The following is a 21,447-nucleotide window of genomic DNA, read 5'->3' as shown; positions in this document are numbered from 1 at the left end:
GTGTTGCTGAAGGTCTCTTGGCAGCCTCCCTGACCAGTTTTCATCTTGTCTTTTCATCAATTTTGGAGGGATGTCCAGTTATTTGCAACGTCAATGTTGTCCCATATTTTCTACACTTTTTGATGACTGTCTTCACTGTATTCCATGGTATATCCAATGCTGTAGAAATTATTTTATACCCTTCTCCTTACTGATGCATTTCAACAATGAGATCCCATTAATGGTTTGTAAGCTCTCTGTGAACCATTGCTTTTGCTGTAGCAGGCAACTGAATAAATGTCAGGAAAATCCTACTAAAACAGCTGAACTTTACTTGGGGTTAATCAGAGTCTCTTTAATTGATGTCAGGTGTGCACCCAAGAAGACCAAATGACGTAATTAAATCAAAAGGTACTTCAACAAAGTATTAGTTTAAGGGTGTGCACACTTATGCAACCAGCTTATTGTAGTTTTTTTTATTTTTTACATTTTTCCCCTAACAGATTTCAGTTGAATTGTACAGGTTATAAGTCACATTAAAGGTGGAAACATTTTTGAAATGATTTATTGTGGTCTCAGTTTTTATAACACAAAAGCCTGGCATTTTAACAAGGGTGTGTACAATTTGTATATCCACTGCACATACATATAGATATAGATATATATTTTTTGCCTATAAATTTGTTAACTAGGACAGAACACTGATCCACACTGACTGCTTTCAGGTTCAACCCCAGTCCAGAAGTTCACAAAAAACATGTACATACATGAATTAAGAAACACGTTTCAAGCAGCATAGCATAAGAAATAAACATAGTACATTGTTGAGAATTGCATAATATAGCAGAAATGACATTTTATCAAAGGAAGAAGTGTACAACACTGGATTAACAGAGTATATCTAGAGAGAGGGCTCATAATACAAGAGGTTTGGATAAGAGGAAGGAGAGGTCTGTAGTACACGGACTAGCATATGACATCACCTTTGCTGAAAATGTACATTTTGCCTGTTTAGAAACATACATATTGGGTTATTTCTTGTATGCGGGGAAGGAAATAGTGATAGTTAATTGTTCAACAATAGATTTACAGATTTAGGGGGCCATGACAGAGAAGAAGACTGCCTCATTTGCAAAGCAATGGAAATATTTATCATGGAACTAATCAATAAGGACACAGGGATCCTCCAAACAATGGATCCATCTCAGTCTGGATTCGTCAAGGGCAGGTCATGGTCATGCTTACTCAGCCTAGTGGGGTTTTTGAAAAGGTCACCAAAGCAGTGGATGAAGGCAAAACACTGCACACCTGCCTTGACCTGGTCCAATCTTTTGGCATAATTCCTCACAGAGTATAGTAGAAAAACTAAATAAACTGGAAATAAACATCTGTGCTAACCTCTGGACTGCCAACTGTCTCACAGATAGGAAGCAGGAAATCAAAACTAGGAAAGTTACCTCCAGAAAGAGACCAGTCATCAGTGGAAACCCCAGTGTTCTGTGTTAAGGCCTTTCCTGCTTGGTATCTGCTTTTCTGATGTAAAGGATAATAACACAGGGCTCTGACTGCCTAAGTTTGCAAATGACTGCAAGCTAGGAATAGCCATTGAATCCACAAATGACTTAACTATCCCACAGAAAGGTTTATACCAAATAAATAACTGGTGCCAAAGTTATGGATTGAAACTAAATGACAGAAAATGCATAACTTCATCCTTTGGGAAGTCATCTAACCCAGGTAACAACTACCCTTACAATATGCTCCTAAGAGTTGATCCAGTTGTTCATGATTTGGGAACTTATGTGGACCGTGATCTACATAATGTCCCCTTTATCACGTGTCTGTCTGTCTGATTGCATCATCCACACCTAAAAGTATCTGTCTTTCTTATATTCCTAACCTGAATATTTTTCTCAAACAATTCCTTTAAATTGTCATTTTTCTTATAACTAAATTTTAAGGGCTGGTTAAAAACTTCTAATCTATTGGGCATGGCCGTAAAAAAATCCCAATATTTCCTCATTATGTAACATATCTTTTTTGTGTCTTCATTAAACGTTGTAACCATATATACTGCATTTTCTTCCTTTTCTACCAAGGTGGTATTGTTCAAACTATCTTCTCTACTGTTAAATGGGGGTTTAAATTGTGTCCCCCACACTAATAAAATTTATTCCTTGATATTATTTATAATGTTTACAGGGTAACCACATTATAAAATAACCACTAATATAATCAAGTTCACTTTCTAACTCATTTTAACCAAAGTCATATGGGCCGCCCTGACCATCTGCCCTTACAAAATATTTTTCTTCTGAATAACAGGGTGATCTCTCTCATAGAGGAGATAAGCGTTTGAAAAACAATTTTTCCTATATATGCATGATGTATATCTTTTGTTTAACAAATCTTTTTTTGATGTTAACTTCTAAATAATGTACTTCTTGGTCCCAAATTTCATAAGTGAAAGATAAAAATTTGGTGGAGAAATTGAGGTAGGTCATGAAGTCAGTAATGACTTCAAAAGGACCTTGCCAAACAGCAAAAATTTCATCCAGCTATCTATAGTATTCTTTAATATATGTCATAAAACTACTATTAAAGACATAATGTCTTTCCCAATACAACATGACAATGTTAGCAAAAATGGGGCCACAAGCTGCCCCCATTGCCACACCATCAACCTGGTGGTAATATTCACCTTAATGATAAATATAATCATTCCTAAGTATCAATTCCATATTTTCCAACACAATATGAAAATCATTTGCATCCAACATATTAAATTCCACTATCATTTCTTCAAACCAGGACAATCCCAATACTTGTGGGATGATGGAAAACAGATCTTTAACATCTATAGTCAGAAATTTATAATCATGATTAAAATCTAACTTGCTTATTTTAGCTAAAAAATCCCAAGACTCTATCAAAATATGTGAATATTTCCCACAAAAAGGTTTTAATTTCTTATCCACAAATATACCCAAAGGTTGAGTTTTTGAACTAGCTGAATTAACCACAAGTCTCAAAGGGGGGTTTTCCACATCCTTGTGGATTCTAGGTATCCCAAACATCCCAGCAATATAGGGTTTGTCAACTCTGAGAAAGTTGTACAATTGTTCATTAATTCTACCCTGTAGTAGATTGTCTTCTAAAATCCAATCAATTCTATGATATGCTATATCAACTTCCTCATGGTATACTTGTATATATCTCTCACCTGTATTCAAAATCTCTAACATCTTTGCAGTACAGTCCCACTGATACATTAATACTACCCCCCCCCCGACCATTATCAGACTTCATCACTCTCAGTGAATTATCTTTTCTTATATGGTAAGTATCCTTTGTTCTTCTGTTGACAAATTTTTATTAAAATATTTCTTTGTTCTATACACATCCCTTATCTCATTAGTTACCATAGTTTCATAGTTCATCAGTTCTGGATGAAGTGGGGGGTTATATAAACTCCTTTTCTTAAAAAGGTGGGCCCCTATTTGAGGATTACTGCCAAATTCTGCTTGTAAATTTAATTTCCTCATGAAAAGTTTGACATCCAACATGGTGTTACTTATATTACCCCTTTTATTGGGTATAAATGTGAAACCTTTCCGAAATAAATCAATATGTTGTTTTTGTAACTCTACCTCAGTATAATTATAAATGAGAAAATCATTCAATGTGTGCACAGCTCCTTCTCTCTGTATATTTTCACCCTCAATAGGGATATTTCCACAAATTTCCATGTTGTCAGCATGGATTTCCATATGATTTAATTCTTCATTTGGTCTTAATTGTAGGTCCTGGGTCTTATTTTATTCAACTTTTTTGTGGAGTTATTGCTACATTGTCATTTTTTGGATTGCTTTATGGTGTGGCTGCCTTTATTGGGTGTTGCGTGTTGACCGGACCTTATTGTTCATTTGAGCTTAAAATGTCCCACAAGAACAGTTAGCCTAGTAAATACTTATGAACCTTTGAGTGCTCCTTCTTTTTGGGGTGGGGGTGGAAGGGGATTTGTGGCCATATGGGGATTGTCTTTCTGGGAGTCTGAGCTTAAAGGTCATTGAACCTAGAATGAGGGTCAATCTTTAAGCAAAAGGGAGCCACTTGACTTTGGAAAGGGTTGCACAGTGGTTTTCTCTGTCTCTTGGGGGAGGTGGTTATCAATCTGGCTATGTCATTGGAGATGAGCTAAGTAGAAATAGGGTCTTCTTTGACGTGGTGCTCCTTAAGGGGAGGACATATGCCAGATGTTGGAGGAGCAGAACTTTGCTTTTAGCATTACTGCCTTGGGGTAATAGGAATTATAAGATTTTTCTAGCCCAGAATACACGTTTGTACTTTTTTGCTTTGGCTGCTTTGATTAGTGTAGAACAGTGTGTGTGTTGTAACTTTAAGAAGCATTTCCAAGTTTAGGCGCATGCATATAAGTAATGAGAATGTGCAGGCAGCGGTGCCATTTTGAGAGAACAGCCAGAGTGTTAACATGTATAAGTGCAGCAGTCAGTCTGTTTATAAGTTTATTTAAGTTTAAATTACTAAGCCTCAATCCTGATGTGTTTGTGTGTAATAAAGCTGCTTGAACCGAACCCAAAGCTATTCATCTGTTTTATCCTGACTGGACGAGTGACGATTAGATTCTAGAAGTTGAAAGAGGAGTCTAACCAACTGCCTAGACATCTGTAGACATGGACATTTTCTAAGGGTTCTTTATTGCTCAGTGAGATGCATTAGTCAGAGGATATTTTTTTTTATGTTATTGGGATGTTCTGAACAATCTAGATTTAGTTTTTCTCAGATTAAGTACATTTTGCTGCTGTTTTTTCCCAGGTATTTAATAAAGGTAGATTTTGATTTATTACAGGCTGTAAATAGAGCTTACTAATTCTGTCATTTACTGTTATATTACTCAATTAATATGGCATTCATGTCGCCATTTTAGGTTACTTGTTAGATGACATAAATGATAGTTGAGGCTACATGGGGGTTGGAAATAATGCAGGTGATTTCAGAGGAGTTCAGTGTAGTGGGTCTAGATGTCCTATGGGAAACGACTACTGATTTGCAAATAGATTTGACTAAAGACAGAGATATTATAGGAGATCAGGTAGATGCAAGTCATGGAGGGTGTGTTCAAGAGGATTGTGACCCCCTAGTGGATTGTTAACCATTTGTACAAGGGGTTTAGAATTTACTGTGTCCAGGAATTTTTTGCAGTACAGGTCCTCCAGTAAATAAATGCATATTTGAAATCCCCCATCAAAAAGTTATTTTTAGGGGTATTTCAGAAAACACATCTAGCAAATTTCTGCAGTCCTCCAAGAACATAAGTGACCTATAGGTTATAAATCAACAATTTGCCTTGATTAGGATAATTTGAAGTTATAATTACAAAAGAAAAAATCCGCTGGTCTGTACAATCAAAGGGCTCTCCTCCAAACACAATACGCTCCACCACTCGATAATAGCCACAAAGTTTATTTAATAAAGTAATAACAACTACAAACACCAGAAAGAACTGCGTATAGCTACTACATGTAAACAAGAGATTGAGCGTGCTTTCGTCCGTTCATTTAGGACTTCATCAGAATCTAATGAACCGTTAGGTAAAATCCCTAAATACTTATCCAGACACTAATTAGTGCCCAATTAACCAATTGTAACTTAAACAGTTAAACAGTTACACAGTTTGAAAAAACTGATATGTAAAGACTGATACATAAAAAGTCTGATACATAAAAACAAATTACTGCAAAAAGTGTTTCCATAGAGATGTTATCGCAATAAAAATTATCCAGTATTATCCAGATAATTTGAAGTTCACTAACTTCTGCTTGTGTGTTGTGGGGAAAGACAAATATTCTTTACAGTTGCATGTCTAAATGCATGACAGGTGCTCTTGATGTGGCCCACATATTGTTACCTCTTTGGCATGAAGAAAAATGTCTCAGGTAGGAAATAATAATTCTTTAACAGAAGTTCCATTAAAAGAACAATACTTTTGAGGTCTAAATCAATATTAAAGGATGCAACAGCTAAAACAAGAAGCAATTTGCTGCTTATGTCAGTCTCTCTTCCGATTTCTAAAATGTTTCATTAGTCTTTCAAAACATGAGGAAACAACCCCAAAATGCTATTCAAATGCTGGCCTAAAAATCTGGCAAGTGGCTCAGTTTTGGCTTTGCCTGTGTCAGTTAATGGATGCAAATGGGGGTTACAAACCTCCGTAAGTACTTCTGGAATACCAAGTATTGTTTGGACGACTGAAACACCATTACAGAAAATCTGGCATTTCAAAAGGGACGGCAAAATCAAGATAAAATCTGCAAAATTAGGAGCAGTTGTGAGGTATGCAGTAAGACAATATTAGATTAGGGCAGCTAAAACAAACAAAGTTTTATAAAACAGCTGACCTGCATACATACCTCTCTACTGTCTAGATTTTCGCAGAACATCCAGATTTTTGCTGCATATTTTTGGTCTTTTCATCAAAATTCTGTCTTTTCTAACAAATCATTGAGGAGTGAAATCAGAAAATAATGATATGCATGTAAGTTTCAGAAAAATTAATGCTAAAGCAAAACCTGTTTTTCTATCAACTTTCTAACTTTGTAAGACCAATATTTAAAATATGTCCTTTTTTTTTTGGGGGGGGGTGGCATTGTGCTCCCATTATTTATGGTTTTGTTCAGATTTCTTGCTCTAAGAGTTTGAGAGGCATGTCTTCATAACTTGGTACTTTTACAGTAGAAGACAATGTGCAGCCGCATCTGTGAGAAAAAAGTATCCTCTAGAAGGAAGCACTCATTCTCTGCAAATATATGTAATCTGACCTGAAGACATACTCAGACTTCTAAATGCATACATCAGCTGTGCACTGAAATCAGTTGGTTATTTTCTTAAAGGTGCACTTGTACTGAGGTGGGGGGGGGGGGGTTGCTTCAGTTATGTGCTGGCAAAATATAACAACAAAAGTAAGTATATCAAACATCAAGGGGAACAGGTATGTCAGCATCACAGGGTAACATGGACAAGCGAATCAATTAGCACTCTTTGCCAATGTTGTACTCAATTTGAGAATCAGTATCACTTACTCTTTACAAAGGCCTGTTTAACTAGCAACTGCCTTCATCAGTAAGGTGGGCTGCTGGGATACAGTGCTTGTCAGCAGCAACTTACCCTGTAGGCTAGGCAAATGGCTATTGACATTCTGTAACCCTGTGAGGAGTGGTGCCTGAGTTGGCTGCACACCAGTGGTGATGCGGACTGTCATTTAGCACCTGACCCCAATTCCTGAAAAACGGAATGATGATGATGATGATGATGATGATGACGAAGATGATGATGTGTGCATCTATGTATATTAAAGTAATCTCTCTCTCTCTTTCTCCATCTCTCTCTCTCACACAAACACACACACAAATGTATGCGTGTATGTACTAAAGTAAAAGTTAACATTTGCAGAAAATGCAAGAAAATTAATAAGAAAGCAGCAGATATGACTCAAATCATCTGAAGAGGCTTGTATTGCTTGGAAGCTGAAGCTTCCCTCTGCTTTATTTGATTGATGTAATTAGCACTTGTTAGTGCAAAAGAATTGCTATTGACTTAGTGACTCACAGAATGCTAACCTCCTCATCTTGGCCTTCTTTCTGCAACATATGCTAGGAAACTCAATCTGCTAACTGTGATCTCACATTTTTCCTTGAGCACAATCCACCACAAATGTTGTCATAACTTTATACATGCTGTTCTGAAGTCTTTCAGAAATTTCTTCTCAGATATTTTACCAAGCAAACCTTTCCAATTTCTACCCCACTATACTTTTTACAAAGAAGCATCTTCTGACATGCTTTTTATGTTCATAATATAGCAGTTGCATGACTTGCCCAGACATCCCTCATTGGACTTAAAACATTTTACTTCTTGTGGTGAACATACTTCATCTGTTGGCTAAACTCAATTACTTGCTTGGTCAAATACTGCTACCTTATCATTGTGTTATCCCTAGCAAGATGCATGCCTAGAATCAATACTGAACCCATGTAATTGCTTTAAAAGTGAGGGGAAAGCATGCTGATTTCTCACCTGTATCCGATGCACTCACATTCTCTGCACTCATTGCTGCCGTCTGACTTAAGTTACGTCTGTGTCCCACACGGAAGTTGTGATCCTGTACATTCTTCTCAAGAGCATTCAGGTCAGGATTAGACTGGGTGAGGGGAGGTGTCGGGGGCCGGGGTAATGGGACTGGGCCAACAGGTAAACGTCTGAAAAATAAAATGACAACTAAGGTCAGGTTTGCAAACACAAACAATGAAATATCACATGAAATAGCAGCATTCAAATTGCAATGAATACAGCTGGGTACTGCAGTAACTACAATAGGTATTATTCAGTTGTATCAGCTTACTACACATGGAAGCCAACTTGCAGCATATAATTTTTCATTTTACAGACAAGCGGCAGACCTGAAGGAGGAAAAAGTCAAACGTTCTGGTTAATGTAATTTTGACTGAAAAATCTGAGATGCAGCAGCCTAGTTTGCAGCTGATCGTGACCTTAATAAAACATTCATAGCACTGTGATCAATATAAGAACAGTATTAGAACTGTAGTGAGGTGGATCTGCTGGGAAAATGTTACTGTTTTAGGTCACTGACAATGACAGAATTTTACAATTGCATATGCTTTCAGGCCAGATGCTTTGCAATGGAGGACTCTAGGGGCTGTTCTTCGTCCATTATAGCACTGCAAACAGATTACAAACAGTGTGCTGTAGAGATATATCCTAGAAAGGTCATTTAAAACAAGTGAAAATTATGAAGTGAGCTGACTGAATCATGAAGTAATTAGTGACATTGACCAGCAACTGACTACATTAGAGACAAAGAAACAGAAATCCAGAGCGCTTGTACCTCCAAAACAGGCTAAATCTGCATTTCCTTCTCAAATCAGGATTTTTTATATATGGAATATTCAGAAGGTATGTTACGTAGAAAGTAGTGAGTGACTTAGCTGGGACTCAGCACAATTTTCTTCCATCTGCATTCAGCAGTCATTATGCTGTCATGAAAATACCTACAATAATTAGTGTTTCAGCCATGTAACAACAGCAGTCATTTTCTTGTATGGTTATTACATTACTGGAGACAAGAAAAAAATCTCCTCCTTCATCCCCCATTTACTGAATGTCAACAAGTTGTGGCTTACGCATATCACATAATGCAACAGAGGAAAAATAACAGAGTCAGAGCACTTAACAGAACAATATGGGAATGGAAAAAGGATGCAAAGAGAGAACTGATAAGTCAGGGCTGAGTGAAGCCAAACTGAACATATGGAGAGTAACTCAACATGCACATAGTGAGTGCGTTACTACCACTACTCACCCCCAACCTAGTGCACAGTGAATTATACCATTGTAGTGAGTACCACTATAGTGAGTTAGAGAGTGGTAGTGACTGTGTCAGTACTACAACTCACTCACAAACTAGTGCTCACTGAGTTAAACAATGATAGTGGGTGTGTGTCAGTACCAGTACTCTCCCCAACCTAGTGCACAGTGAGATACTGGTAGTGAGTGTGTCAGTACCACTACTCACCCACAACCTACTGCACAGTGAGTTAGACAGTGGTACTGAGTGTTTCAATAGCACTACTCTGCTACAATCTAGTGCACAGTCAGAGTGTGGTAGTGATTGCATCAGTACCACTACTCAGCAATAACCTAGTGCACACAGTGAGTTAGACAATGATAGTGTGTCAGTATCACTATTCAGCCAAAATATACTGCAGAGTGAGTTAAGACAGTGGAAGTGTGTGTATCAATACCACTACTCACACACAACCTAGTGCAAAGTGAGTTAAACAATGGTAATCAAATGTCTCAACCTCTTAGACCAAAAAATCTGGACAAAGACATAAATAATAGGCAGGACAGGACAGAGGCACAAAACAGGGACACGTTTTAAATATTGCTCTTACAAACTTAGAAAGTTGATAGAATAACATGTTTTGCATTAGGATGAAATTTCTGAAGGGTATGAAGTTTGAAACTGAAATGCCTGCCATTATTTTCTAACTTCAAACATCAAAGATTTACCAGTGATTTGCCAGAAAAACTATTTTATGAGAAACAGAAAAAATATATAAAACAAAAATCAGGACATTCCGTGAAAATCTGTACAGATGAGAGGTATGAGTAGTGAGTGCATCGTTAACACTACTCTGCCACAACCTAGTGCACAGTGAGTTAGACAGACTGTGTATGTGTGTGTGTGTGTGTGTGTGTGTGTGTGTGTGTGTGTGTGTACCTCTATTTACCAAAAACCTAGTATGCTGTGAGGTATACAGTGGTAATAAGTGTGTCAATAACACTACATACCCACAGCCTAGTGCACAGTGAGTTAGACAGTGATAGTGAGTATATTGCTATCTCTACTCATCCACAAGCTAGTGCACAGTGAATTAGACAGTGGTAGTGAGTGTGTCAGTACTACAACTCAATCACAACCTAGTGCACAGTGAATTATAAAGTGGTAATGAGTGTGTCAGCGGTACTCCTCACCCACAACCTAGTGCATAGTGAGGTAGACAATGGCAGTGAGTGTGTCAGTACAACTATTCAACCACAATGTAGTGCAGAGTGAGTTAGAAAGTGGATGTGAGTATGTCAATTCCATTACTCACACACAACCTAGTGCACAGTGAGTTAGACAGTGGTAGTGACTGTGTCAGTACCACTACTCACAACATAGTGTGCAATGAGTTAGATAGTGATAGTGAGTGTGTCAGTGCTACTCCTCACCCACAACCTAGTGCACCATGAGTTACACAATGATAGTGAGTGTGTCAAGTAGCACTACTCACCCACAACCTAGTGCACCATGAGTTACACAATGACAGTGAGTGTGTCAATACCACTATTAAGCCACAATGTAGTGCAGAGAGATAGACAGTGGATGTGAGAGTGTCAGTACCACTCCTCACAAAAAACCTAATGCAGAGTGAGTTAAACACTGATAGTGAGTGTGTCAGTACCACTACTCACCACATCCTAGTGCACAGTGAGCTAAACGGTGGTAATGAATGTGTCAATACTACTCAATAGTCACAACCTTGTGCACAGTGAGTTAGACAGTATTAGTGAGTGTATGGGTGCCACCCTTCTGTCATAGCCTAGTGCCCAGTGAAAAAACGCCAAAGTTGGTGCTGCCAAACACCACGTACCAACCAAAAACTGGAAACTGGAAGCAAGGTGAAGAACCACCTTCAAAGTTTATTACAAAACTATAATTCCACAGCAAAGCACACTGAAAATACACCATGACAAAACTATAATGCCCAGTGAGTTAAGACAGTGGTAGTACGTGTGTCAGTACTATAATTCACCCACAACCTAATGCACAGTGAATTATACAGTGATAGTGAGTATGTATCACTACTCACTCACAATCTAATGCACAGTGAGTTAGACAGTGACAGTGAGTCTGTCAGCACCACTCCTCACCCACAGCTAATTGCCCAGTGAGTTTTACAATGACAGTGAGTGTGTTAGTATCACTACCCACCAACAACTTAGTGCACAGTGAGTTAGACAGTGGTACCAACTTTAGACTGCTTGATTTCTTTGACACTTTGCATTGGTTTTGGCCTCGAGTAAACATTTGATGTTCTTGTATTTCTCTGAGTTGATCTTTATCATAACAACCAGGTTTCTGTTACATGTAACAGTAGGTCTTTGTTTTTCTCAGTCAGAAACCACTTCATATATTTTCTACTTTACTCCAAAAAGCAATATTTGAGTCTCCTTTTTCCTTATATACTGCATATTTTCTGCATTAGTACTTAAATACCATGCTGCTGTTTCACTGAAGTCACTTACAGGCTACTGAGGTTTTGTGTGTTCCTGTCTTTATTAACGGACTGTTTTATTTGTATAATTACAGCATGTCAAACCTACTGAGCTGCTACATTGCAGTCATCTGTTTTCTAAGTTATGTAAGTATAACTTATGTTATAATAAGTATATCTGTCCTTATTTACAGTATAACTTATGTACAGTATAACTTAGGTTATGCACAGTATAAATGTACTTATACATACAAATAGTTCAAGCACGGGCATTAATGCCCTTCTAGCTGCCAATATACCAAAACACTTGTACCCATAAAAAGTGTCTAGGTTATTCTTAAAAATATCTAAACTAGTACTTGCTTTTATGTATGCATCAGCTGCTCTCAAAGAGAATCAATTAGTGCACTTCTCATTCCTACAGAATCTTCTACGCAGGTTGTCTGATGACTCTCTTACTGCTTTTGATAAGCTCAAACATTCCCATAGGTAGTTGTCCCTAAAAGATCTCCTCTTACATATCTATGAGACACTGTACAAGTTCAGATATTTTAGTCTTTCATAATAACTTAAATTTTCACATCCACGGATGCTCTTGGTATATTTCTGCTGTATTCTTTCCAGTTTACTCATGCTTGTTTTCTTAAAAGGTTTTCATATTGTTACCCCATACATCTCAACCCCTTAAAGCAAGAAATCTGGACAAAGCCATAAATAAAAGTGGGACAAAGGCTCAAAAATAGGGACAATTTTTAAATATTGCTCTTATAAACTTAGAAAGTTGATAGAATAACAGGTTTTGCATTAGCATGAATTTTCTGATGGGTATGAAGTCTGAAACTCCTATGTCTATCATTACTTTCTAACTTCAATCTTTAATGATTTGCCCCTAGTTTGCCAGAAAAACACAATTATATGAAAAACAGTACAGAATTATGAGGCAAAAATCTGGACATTCTGCAAAAAGTCTGCCCTCTCCAAAGCAAAAAACACTGCTTCCATGGGACCAGATGGCGTCCCAGGTTGCATCCTACATGAACTACAAGAGGAACTAATCCCTCAAATAAAACAGCTATACAATCTCAGCCTCACCACAGGATATGTGCCCACAGAATGGCGTACAGCAACAGTGGTCCCATTCCACAAAGGTGGAGCCTCTACGGACCCTGGAAACTATCGCCCCATAAGCCTGACTAGCTTAGTCTGCAAGGCTATGGAGAGGATCATCATGGAGCTCATAAACAAAGACATTGGGGACCTACAGACACTAGATCCTACCCAGTTCGGCTTTGTCAAGGGCAGATCCTGCCTTTTGAACCTGGTTGACTTCTTTGAAACAGTCACCAAAGCCATAAATGAAGGGAAGGTAGTCCACACAGCCTATCTGGACCTTGCAAAGGCATTTGACACAATACCCCACTCGGGCATCATAGATAAGCTATCCAGCTTAAATATAAACCCCTACGTCACAAGATGGGTCACAAACTGGCTCAAAGACAGAACCCACAGAGTGAGAGTTGCTGGAGCCATGTCAGACTCGAAAGCGGTCACAAGTGGTGTCCCACAGGGTTCTGTCCTGGGACCACTCTTGTTCGGTATATACTTTTCCGAGGTACAGGCAAACGTGGGAGGAATATGGCTCACCAAGTTTGCAGACGACTGCAAACTGGGTGCCATAATCAACTCTCCAGCTGACACAAACATCCTTCAAAAAGGTCTCACAGAGACAGATAACTGGTGCCAGCGCCAAGGTTTAAAGCTAAATGCCAAAAAATGTATAGTCATACCCTTTGGCAAAAACAATGTGCCCACAAATTACCACATAGGCGGAAACCCATTAAGTACAGAGAAAGTTATTAGGGACCTGGGGACCCAAGTTGATAGCAATCTCGCCTTTGAAAACCACATTGCCAAAGTGGTTAGAAAGACCTTCTACATAGCCCACCTCATCACGAAGGGTTTCACATCTAGATCAAGAGAGGTAATCGTGCCCCTTTATTCATCCCTCATCAGGCCCATCATAGAATACAATGCCGCTTTTGGGATGTACCTTACCCGACACCTGCAGCAATTAGAAAGACCCCAAAAGTATCTCACCAAGAGGATCAAGGGTCTCAAACAGATGCCATATGCTGCTCGGTTAAAAAAACTCCAGCTCTACTCAGTTGCATACCGCCTACTTCAAGGCGATCTATGCCTGACATACAAAGCTATGTCAAATCCAGAATTAATGGACATGCTCCACCTCAGTAAATCTAAATCCCTTAGAGCCACATGCTCGAGGGACTTGAACCTCAGCACAGAAATAAATAGAACTTGCTGGAGGGACAGGTTCATAACCCAGAGGCTCCCTTTGCTCTGGAATAGAATTCCAGTTCATGTGAGGCAGAGCACCTCACTGAATCTCTTCAAGAAGAATCTCGATAAGTGGATGGGGGATCGTAGGTTTGTCCCAGGGATTACTCCCGTGTCACTATTAGACAGAGGCACAGTAAACTAAACCTTAAAAAGGGCACAGTATACTCAAATCAAGGGGTGGCGTAAGCCATACAGACTCGGGCTAGGCTTATAATTGCCCCAGGGCAGATAGCCTAGTATGAACCTATGAACCTAAAAAATCTGTACAGTTGAGAAGTATTTGACCCATATTCAAGTTTGGGTCTAATGTAACTAAGAAACAATCACTTAATTTGTGATTTCCTAGACTTTATAAATCTTTTATACAACCTGTAGTTTTATAACTATCATTAATCAATTTCTTTGATATGATTAGAAAAACTGGAATTACCCATATACCTAGGTATGCAAATGAATCTACAGTTTCAATGACTGTGTGCTGCATTAAATAGTCACCTTTCAATTTATGTCTCCCAAATTTCATATGCTTAGTTTTGGTTTATTTATCAGCATATGATTCTCCTGTGCCCAAATGGTCAATTTAGTCAAGTTATTTTGCAGACATGCCTTATCTGTTACAGAAGTAATTAGTTTACCCAATTTTAGGTCATCTCCATATGTTGTGTACAGTATAACTATCCTAATCTACAGTATAACTGTTCTTCCGTTATGTACAGTTCAACTGTTTCCTTATGTTATTTACAGTACAACTGCTTGAATGCACAGAATAACTGTTTCCTTATATGCAATAGAGTGTAACTGTTTTTATGTTATATACAGTACAACTATTTCCTTATGTACAGTACAACTGTTTATGTTATGAATTGTATAACTGTTATGTAGATTATTACTGTTTCCTTATGTTATACACAATATAACTGTTATGTTATGGACAGTAAAACAGTTCTTATGTTATGGATTCACTCTTTTTAACTTCTCCATGTCTTTTGGGTTCTCTTATACCATGACGTGAATGACCCCACTCCTAAGTCAAAGTATGATTAATGTTCATGAAATTAGTATTGTTTCAATCTTTGATGTCAGCCAGAACTGCTCTTCGTAGCACCCACAATGTGCCCACTAATGACTCCTACAATTCATATGGAGTTACATGTATCTGTAACATATGTAAGTATGACTGTAAATTCTTTTTTATAAGACCCATTGTTCCTACTACAGGAACTGTCAGGGTGTCTTTCTTCCACATTGCCCTTATTTCTGCCTACAAATCCTGGTGTTTTATGACTGTCTCTCTCTCTCTATACACAAGACACTGTAGTCACTGGGTGTAGCAATTTCAATGATCAATGCTACTTTTATCTTCTTTTTGTGGACTACTATATCTGGTTTTCTTGCATATATATTTGAACTGTTGGTAATGGATGATCCCATGTGATATAAACTGCAGCATTCTCAATAATGCTTTGTGGTTCACGTTTCCAATGTTTTTCAGCTACTTCAGTATTATAATGTTTGCACAATCTCCAATGCAACAGTCTTGCCACATTATTATTCCTTTCAGTATACAGTCCTTCTGCCATTAGTATATCACAACCAGTAACAAGATGTGGAACTGTTTCCAATTCTGTTTTACAATACTTACATTTGTCTGTTTCTCCCACATGTTCAAGGGACTTTGTAAACCAAAGTGTACATAGTACACTATCTTGGGCTACCAATATTAACCTTTCGTTTTTTGGTTAGAATTTGCCTCTCCTTAACCATTACTGCATTCAGTCCTGATCAACATAAGGTTGTTCCAGGAGTTTCTTAAACTTGCAACTATATTTATGCATTTTCCACATTTCTTGCCTTCTCATCTGATCCTTCACCTTCTACTCTTTCTTTTGTTTTTTTTTTGGCACATTCAGTTGCTGCCTGATTTTTATCTACTTCTGGTCTGATTTCCATTCCAACTTGACCCCGATATGTTTCTGCTAAACTAAGCAGGGACACCATCTTAGACCTAATCTCATGTTTTAAAACTTTCACCATGTTTGGGTCTTGTGAGGCCAGCAGATATGTATGCAGTCCTATGACTGCAGAAGTATGCATGTAATCAACTTTGAGGAGGCCCATGCCTCCTTCAGAATGAGGAATATATCACCTTAGCATGCAATGATTTTATTATATTATTTGGTACAGATAAAGCATTTTTCGTTTTCCAGTTCAACTGATCCAATACCTTTTGTGGCCAATCGCTGCAAAACTTTAAGTTAGAACAGGAAGAGCAAATTATTTTGTAGATAGGACTTCGTTCCTAGATTTCAGGGGTTTTCAGTATTAATTTTATTCTTTTAAAATATTCCCTACTGAATTTTTTTTGTTTATGTTTTATTGTCGATCCTTCATCAGTTCCCAAATATTTATACACTCCCTCCTGCTCAAGTTCCTTTATATTACATTCCTGTACCAGACTGATGTTTTCCGGGTGCTACAGCTTTCCTGCTTTAAAGGTTGCTTTTGCACATTTATCATGACCAAATGACATTCTTATATCATCTGAGAAAGTTTTGACCACTTGTAGTTGTACTTTCAGTTTCAGTTCTTCATCTGATAAACTATGCAGTTTTAAATCATCTACAAAAAGATGCTGAAAAAAAATCTTTACACTTGCTTGTTTTCTGGGAGCCAAATTGTAACCATGACCTAATCTGTTAAGTAGACAGCTGAATGGGTTAAGGGAAAGGCAAAAGAGCAGTGGTGACAGAGACTTGGAATATCTCTATCTGAATTTTTATCTCTGGGATAATAATTTGTCCTTTATCATCACTTAGCCGCAAAGTGGTTTGCCACTGTTTCATGGTTGCTGTAATGCAATCAATCAGTGTAGGGTGTACCTTATACATCTGTAAGGACTCCTTTATCCAGGAATGTGGGATGTTGTGAAATGCTTTTTTGTAATCTGTCTGTGCAATACTAAGTTTCTTCCCCTTTTTACAGTTCTCCATTATGACTTTATTTAACAACAAATGATCATTTGTTCCATACAACTCTCTTTTGTTACCTTTTTGTTCTATTGCCATGATTGAGTTTTCTTTTAAATACCTATAAAATCTGTTGGTATCAGTGTATAGTTTTTAGGACAGTTTCTAGGTTCAGTCTTGAGGAGGAGTATAATTTTTCCGGTTGTTAACCAGGTTGTTGTCTGTTCAAGATGCACATACCAGTAGTTCTTACTCAGGGCTAAATCATCATGTAAAGATGTTAATAATTTTATCCAGAAGTTAGGTAATGCATCTGGGTCTTGGGTCTTCCTCTTGGGAGCTTTTCTTCATTTTGTTTCAGTTTCTCTGGCCGTTACTTCATTCCATTTCATATCCTGTACATTCGAACTTCTTACAGCTTCTTTTAGTACTTCTGTCCGTTTAGCATTTCTGTTAGGTTCCACGGTGTCTTCATAGATATTTCTACAAAATGTGCCCATTTCTTCTTTTTTTGATGGTGTCTATTTCTTTTGCTTTGTTTCCCAGTTCTTTATATAACTTTTTTGTATCATCAATGAATTGTGCATTTTGTCTTTTCCTTCATATTTAACTGCATATCTTCCAAGTTTTTCTACCTATGCAGGTTTCTTTAGTTTATTATTTGCAATAGTGGATAATAGAACCTGGTCTGTTCTGATAGTGTGCATTGCTTTTATCACTTCTACCTTTCTAAGTATTTTTGTTGATCTGTTACCTCTTCTCAACTCTTCTAACAGTAACACTTCTTGTCTTAACTGCTTTCTAGTTTTTTCTATTCAATGCTTCCATGATGGCATTTGATTTCTTCCCTTCCTATTCCTTATTGCTCTGTTTTTGTGGTAAGACTTTATTAATTTAGCTGCACAGTAATATACATATTTACTTATGTTATATCACACACATTTCTGTTAATAGTCAATTACTGAGTTCATCTGTTTTAGCATACTTATAACATTTTGGTTCTTACTGACTTTCTGTAATCCATTTATTTCATCAATCTTAATATGTCTATCCATCTATCCATTAAATCAAGCAACTCTTCCCTTAGATCACACTAACAGGTATGTAATCATTTCCCTTAGCCCCTTCTAGAAAGTAGATAAGCTTCTCTCTCTTCCTACAAGCTGTTTGCAATCAGCAAAAATGCTTAACCTTCCAATAAAATAGTAATGATGCCATTGCTGGGTATCCCCCATCTCACACTAGTAAACAGACATCTGTTCTTCTCTTATTACTACTAAGAGCACCAAGCAGAGTGAAATACTTAATGACTAACAAAGGAAGTGCTATACTATACATATTTCCAGGTCCTTCTCTACAAAACCAGTGTGGTAGGATACGAATAATCTGGCTTCTTCTGGCTAATATAGACTCTGCTGATGTTATCTGGGAGTCATTGGCACTGACCTTGTGTCCTGTTTTTCACTGATGGGTTTTGTAAGCATTCAGTGGTCAGGTTCTCGCTATGCTCGGGCAGACTCCACTCCCCTACACTACCCCAATTTCCACCCACCCCCAGTTCTGCTAGATTTAACCCAAACTAACCACTCAAAATCATCCAACCACAACTACTCCAACATATTCCACACCCAAACTAACTCCACCCATACTTACTCATCCATTCTCTATTACCTTTCCCCACTTCCCTTCTTCTCATGCCCAATTACTCTACTAATGCTACCTACAGCTCTATAGAATTATCTACTATATCACTTACTACCACTCCAAATTACCTCACACCTCATTCTTCCCACCTCAAAAATCAAACATTCAGCACTAACTACCCAATTATTCCATGCATCTAAAAATTATTCTTTTAAACACAATCACAGTCATACTCCTCTCACTTAACATCTTATCACAATCAGCTATCCAACAGTTACTCTCTCCACAACATTCCTCTCACTCTCACACCAAAAACAACTCCCACAAACACTATGACAGCACCAGACATCTTTAATCCTACCTACATACAACAATTCACATAGGGATTCCACTACATAATCCACAACTCACATCTCTCTCAAATACAACAAATTGACTACAAAACTCCTAAACTCACTCATATACTTAGTATCTTACCTCAAACTTAGCTGTGACATACACCCAAACCCTGGCCCCAACACTAGCCAGCAACATACCACAGACTCCCCAACCCCTCTACCCATCAGAGCACTAAACACATCCCCCACAAATGTCAACTTATTGATCCTTAACATGAATGCAAGAAGTGTAGTCAAGACACAGGAGCTATATGCCAGCCTTTTACAATACTCCACTGACAATATACCTATAACAGAAACCTGGCTCAAGCCACAAACAAACAGCAATAAAATACTTCCACCAAGTATAACATACACAGGCTTGATAGAAAAAGTCAATGTCAAGCAGGTGTAGCCATAATCTACAAAAACAATCTAAAATTAGAACTTATAGAACCAAAAGCCCTATATTTCCACAAAACTGAAATACACATCACCAAACTCAAACTAAACCCCCAAAAATTCATTAACATAATATAATAACCTTACTCTAATTGAAGACATTCTCCACTACCTCTCCTTAACCTTTCCATAAGAAACTATAGCAATGGGAGACTTGGTCTACATGCAACTCTGACAACTCCACCAACTTGATTAACTTGTATGTCTTTACCCAGGTCATTCAATCAGCAACCAGAATTGACAAAAGCTCCAAAAAAGCATCAATCCTTGACTGGATCATAATTAAAAAAAACCTCTCCTTCATTCCAGTCAGAATGCCTCCCTGATATCCTTAGCAACCACCTCCCCACATATCTTTATAGACATCTTCACCCTCTAGGAAATATAACCTATCAACAAATCACCAACATGAAACACTAACATTCAATCCTTTCTTACTATCCTAAGAAACTGTAACTGGACCCTACTTAACACATTACCCTTAGACAGAGCCATAGACTATTATTCCACTTTCATCAATATTGTTCATAAATTAGCCCCCCTTCAAACCATAAGAGTGAAATGTAACTATGCAACATGGCTAACTAAAAACACAAGACACCTACTTAAATTAAGAGACAAAGCCTGGTCAGACTAACACACCAACAAAACCCAAGATAACCTAATCATATACCAATAGCTTGGAAACAAAGTAAAAACACATATCAAATTAGACAAGAAAAACTACTTTACTGACTCAACATAAAAATCAAAACAACCCACAAAAATGTTGGTCCTCCATTAAAAAACTCCTCCAGCCTGGCCAACAAACACCTACCCACCTCATCTGTCTCCAACAATAATGACAGCATGGCCTCATGATTTAGCACCTTCTTTACAAACTCTATCCTCTCACTATCTAATAACCAAAGTAATATCCCTCCAAATATCCCAGTCTCATCCAACAAAACAAATAACTTATTCTAATTCAAACCCATACATATCTATACCATTAAGAAATTACTCAGTAAACTTAAAACAACAATCCTTGCTTCTGATAAACTACCCACCGAATTCCTTACACTAGCCACTGCCGCCATCGCCTACCCTATATTCATACTCATGAATCTCTCAGTAACTGAAAACTACATACTAGCACTTGGGAAACAGCTCACATCATCCCAATACATAAAGGAGGGAACTCTACAGAGCTCTCTAACTATTGACCCATAGCTATCTTGTCTCCACTCTCCAAAAATGTATACTCACCAGCTAATGGACTACCTTCTTTCAAATAATCATCTGTTTAACACACCCCATGGCTTTCACCCAAATCACAGCACCACAACAACTCTCCTAAGCTACACTAACACAACAAATCAATTCAGAAATGAAGGCAAACTTGTCTCTTCCATCTACTTAGACCTGTCAAAAGCCTTCAGTACCATGCCCCTTCACAAACTCCTCACAGAACTATCCACATACAAACTCAGTCACTTATCACTTGCCTAGTTTCAAGGCTATCTAGTCAGTCATCAGCAGGCTGTTACATGGCAACATCTGTCACCCCTCCTTCCTGTCACCATGGGGGTACCACACGGTTCATTTCTTGGACCCTTACTCTTCATTATTTTTACACACAAACTTCACAATGTAACACATTGTGCCTCCATTATTCAGTATGCTAACAACTCCACACTAATCTGTGCAGCTCCCACACTACAAGAACTTAAAGTAGCCACACAACAGTCCTTTACTGCTACAGAATCATGGTTAACAGACCCTCAACTAATACTTAACCCAAGTAAAACAAAAATTATG

The 21,447-nt window shown here is 37.8% G+C and overlaps 1 protein-coding gene across 4 annotated transcripts in view; it reads right to left on the bottom strand.

Moving 5' to 3' along the window:
• The window catches only part of ROBO3 (roundabout guidance receptor 3), a 2,447,731-nt gene that overhangs the window by 75,108 nt on the left and 2,351,176 nt on the right, over positions 1-21,447 (bottom strand). For all 4 annotated transcript variants that reach the window (XM_044081188.1, XM_044081190.1, XM_044081189.1 and 1 more), the window contains one exon: positions 8,074-8,255. In XM_044081188.1, the coding sequence (XP_043937123.1) occupies positions 8,074-8,255 (182 nt within the window). The remainder of the gene's footprint in view (positions 1-8,073; positions 8,256-21,447) is intronic.

Source organism: Protopterus annectens, chromosome 8.part0, assembly GCF_019279795.1.
Source record: "Protopterus annectens isolate FY-2018-M chromosome 8.part0, PAN1.0, whole genome shotgun sequence".
NCBI classification, from domain to species: Eukaryota; Metazoa; Chordata; order Ceratodontiformes; family Protopteridae; genus Protopterus; species Protopterus annectens.
This window is presented reverse-complemented; position numbering and strand designations above follow the sequence as displayed.